This window comes from Mandrillus leucophaeus, unplaced genomic scaffold, assembly GCF_000951045.1.
Source record: "Mandrillus leucophaeus isolate KB7577 unplaced genomic scaffold, Mleu.le_1.0 Scaffold3, whole genome shotgun sequence".
NCBI classification, from domain to species: Eukaryota; Metazoa; Chordata; class Mammalia; order Primates; family Cercopithecidae; genus Mandrillus; species Mandrillus leucophaeus.
The window spans coordinates 3,034,357-3,035,347 of NW_012103142.1; the positions used below are offsets into that span (position 1 = coordinate 3,034,357).

General features: G+C 46.6%; 1 protein-coding gene across 3 annotated transcripts in view; it reads right to left on the reverse strand.

Annotated features, from left to right (window-relative positions):
* The window catches only part of SLC26A8 (solute carrier family 26 (anion exchanger), member 8), a 108,839-nt gene that overhangs the window by 14,449 nt on the left and 93,399 nt on the right, over positions 1–991 (reverse strand). For all 3 annotated transcript variants that reach the window (XM_011986578.1, XM_011986579.1, XM_011986580.1), the window contains 2 exons: positions 341–395; positions 59–243 (listed from right to left, as the gene is read on the reverse strand). In XM_011986578.1, the coding sequence (XP_011841968.1) occupies positions 59–243; positions 341–395 (240 nt within the window). The remainder of the gene's footprint in view (positions 1–58; positions 244–340; positions 396–991) is intronic.

Consider the following 991-nt stretch of genomic DNA (forward strand, 5'->3'; position numbering starts at 1 on the left):
TCCCCCCTGCCGACCTCAATCCCTTCCCCCAACCCCATGCTTTGTCTGTTTGTCCAACCTTCTCTGTTTCTGAGTAGGTTTCCCGTATCACTGTCTCAGATTCATCGATGCTTAATTCGGAGGAGTCTATAACCTTCCTTGACAAGGCGAACAGCACGGCGTCGTGAACGCTGAGGAACAGCTGGGTCTTGGTGATGCCAGCATCAAAAAAATCATTCCTCTCAAATGCCCTGACTATGGAAGCTACAAACCAAACCCAGAACACACACAATGTCAGATATGTGGGGAGCAGAGGGCCCAGGGTGCAAAACAGCCCTCTCATAGGGTGAAGGATACTCACAGTGACACCCTGCAATGAGTATCAAAATGTTGGCATTTCGAAAGGCATTGCATATCTGCAGAGAGAGAGAAAATCAGTATAAGAAGGCTTTGTCTGAGCCGAGATCGTGCCACTGCACTCCATTTTTGAAGTTCACTTCAAAGCAAATCAATATCGACCTCAGTACTTAACACTGAGTAGACACTAACCCTGAGCACTAAGTTAAAGTGTCAAAAGAAACAAACTCTGCTTCTTTCACTACCAAGAGGAAACGAAGTCGTTCTTGATCATATGGCAAATCACAAAGTCATTTGCCAAAGGGCCACAACAGACTCTAAATGACAAACGCTGGAAAAGGAAAGTCCCATAAATTAGGAAGAAGTTTAATCTGAGTGGTTGTCTCCAATAAGAATGGATTGATGGGTAAGCCAGGCACGGTGGCTCATGCCTATAATCCCAACACTTTGGGAGGCCAAGACAAGTGGATCATGAGGTTAGGAGTTTGAGACCAGCCTGGCCAATATGGTGAAACCCTGTCTCTACTAAAAGTACAAAAATTATCCGGGTGTGGTGGTGCGTGCCTGTAGTCCCAGCTACTCGGGAGACTGAGGCAGAAGAATCACTTGAACCCAGGAAGCGGAAATTGCAGTGAGCCGAGATCATGCGACTGCA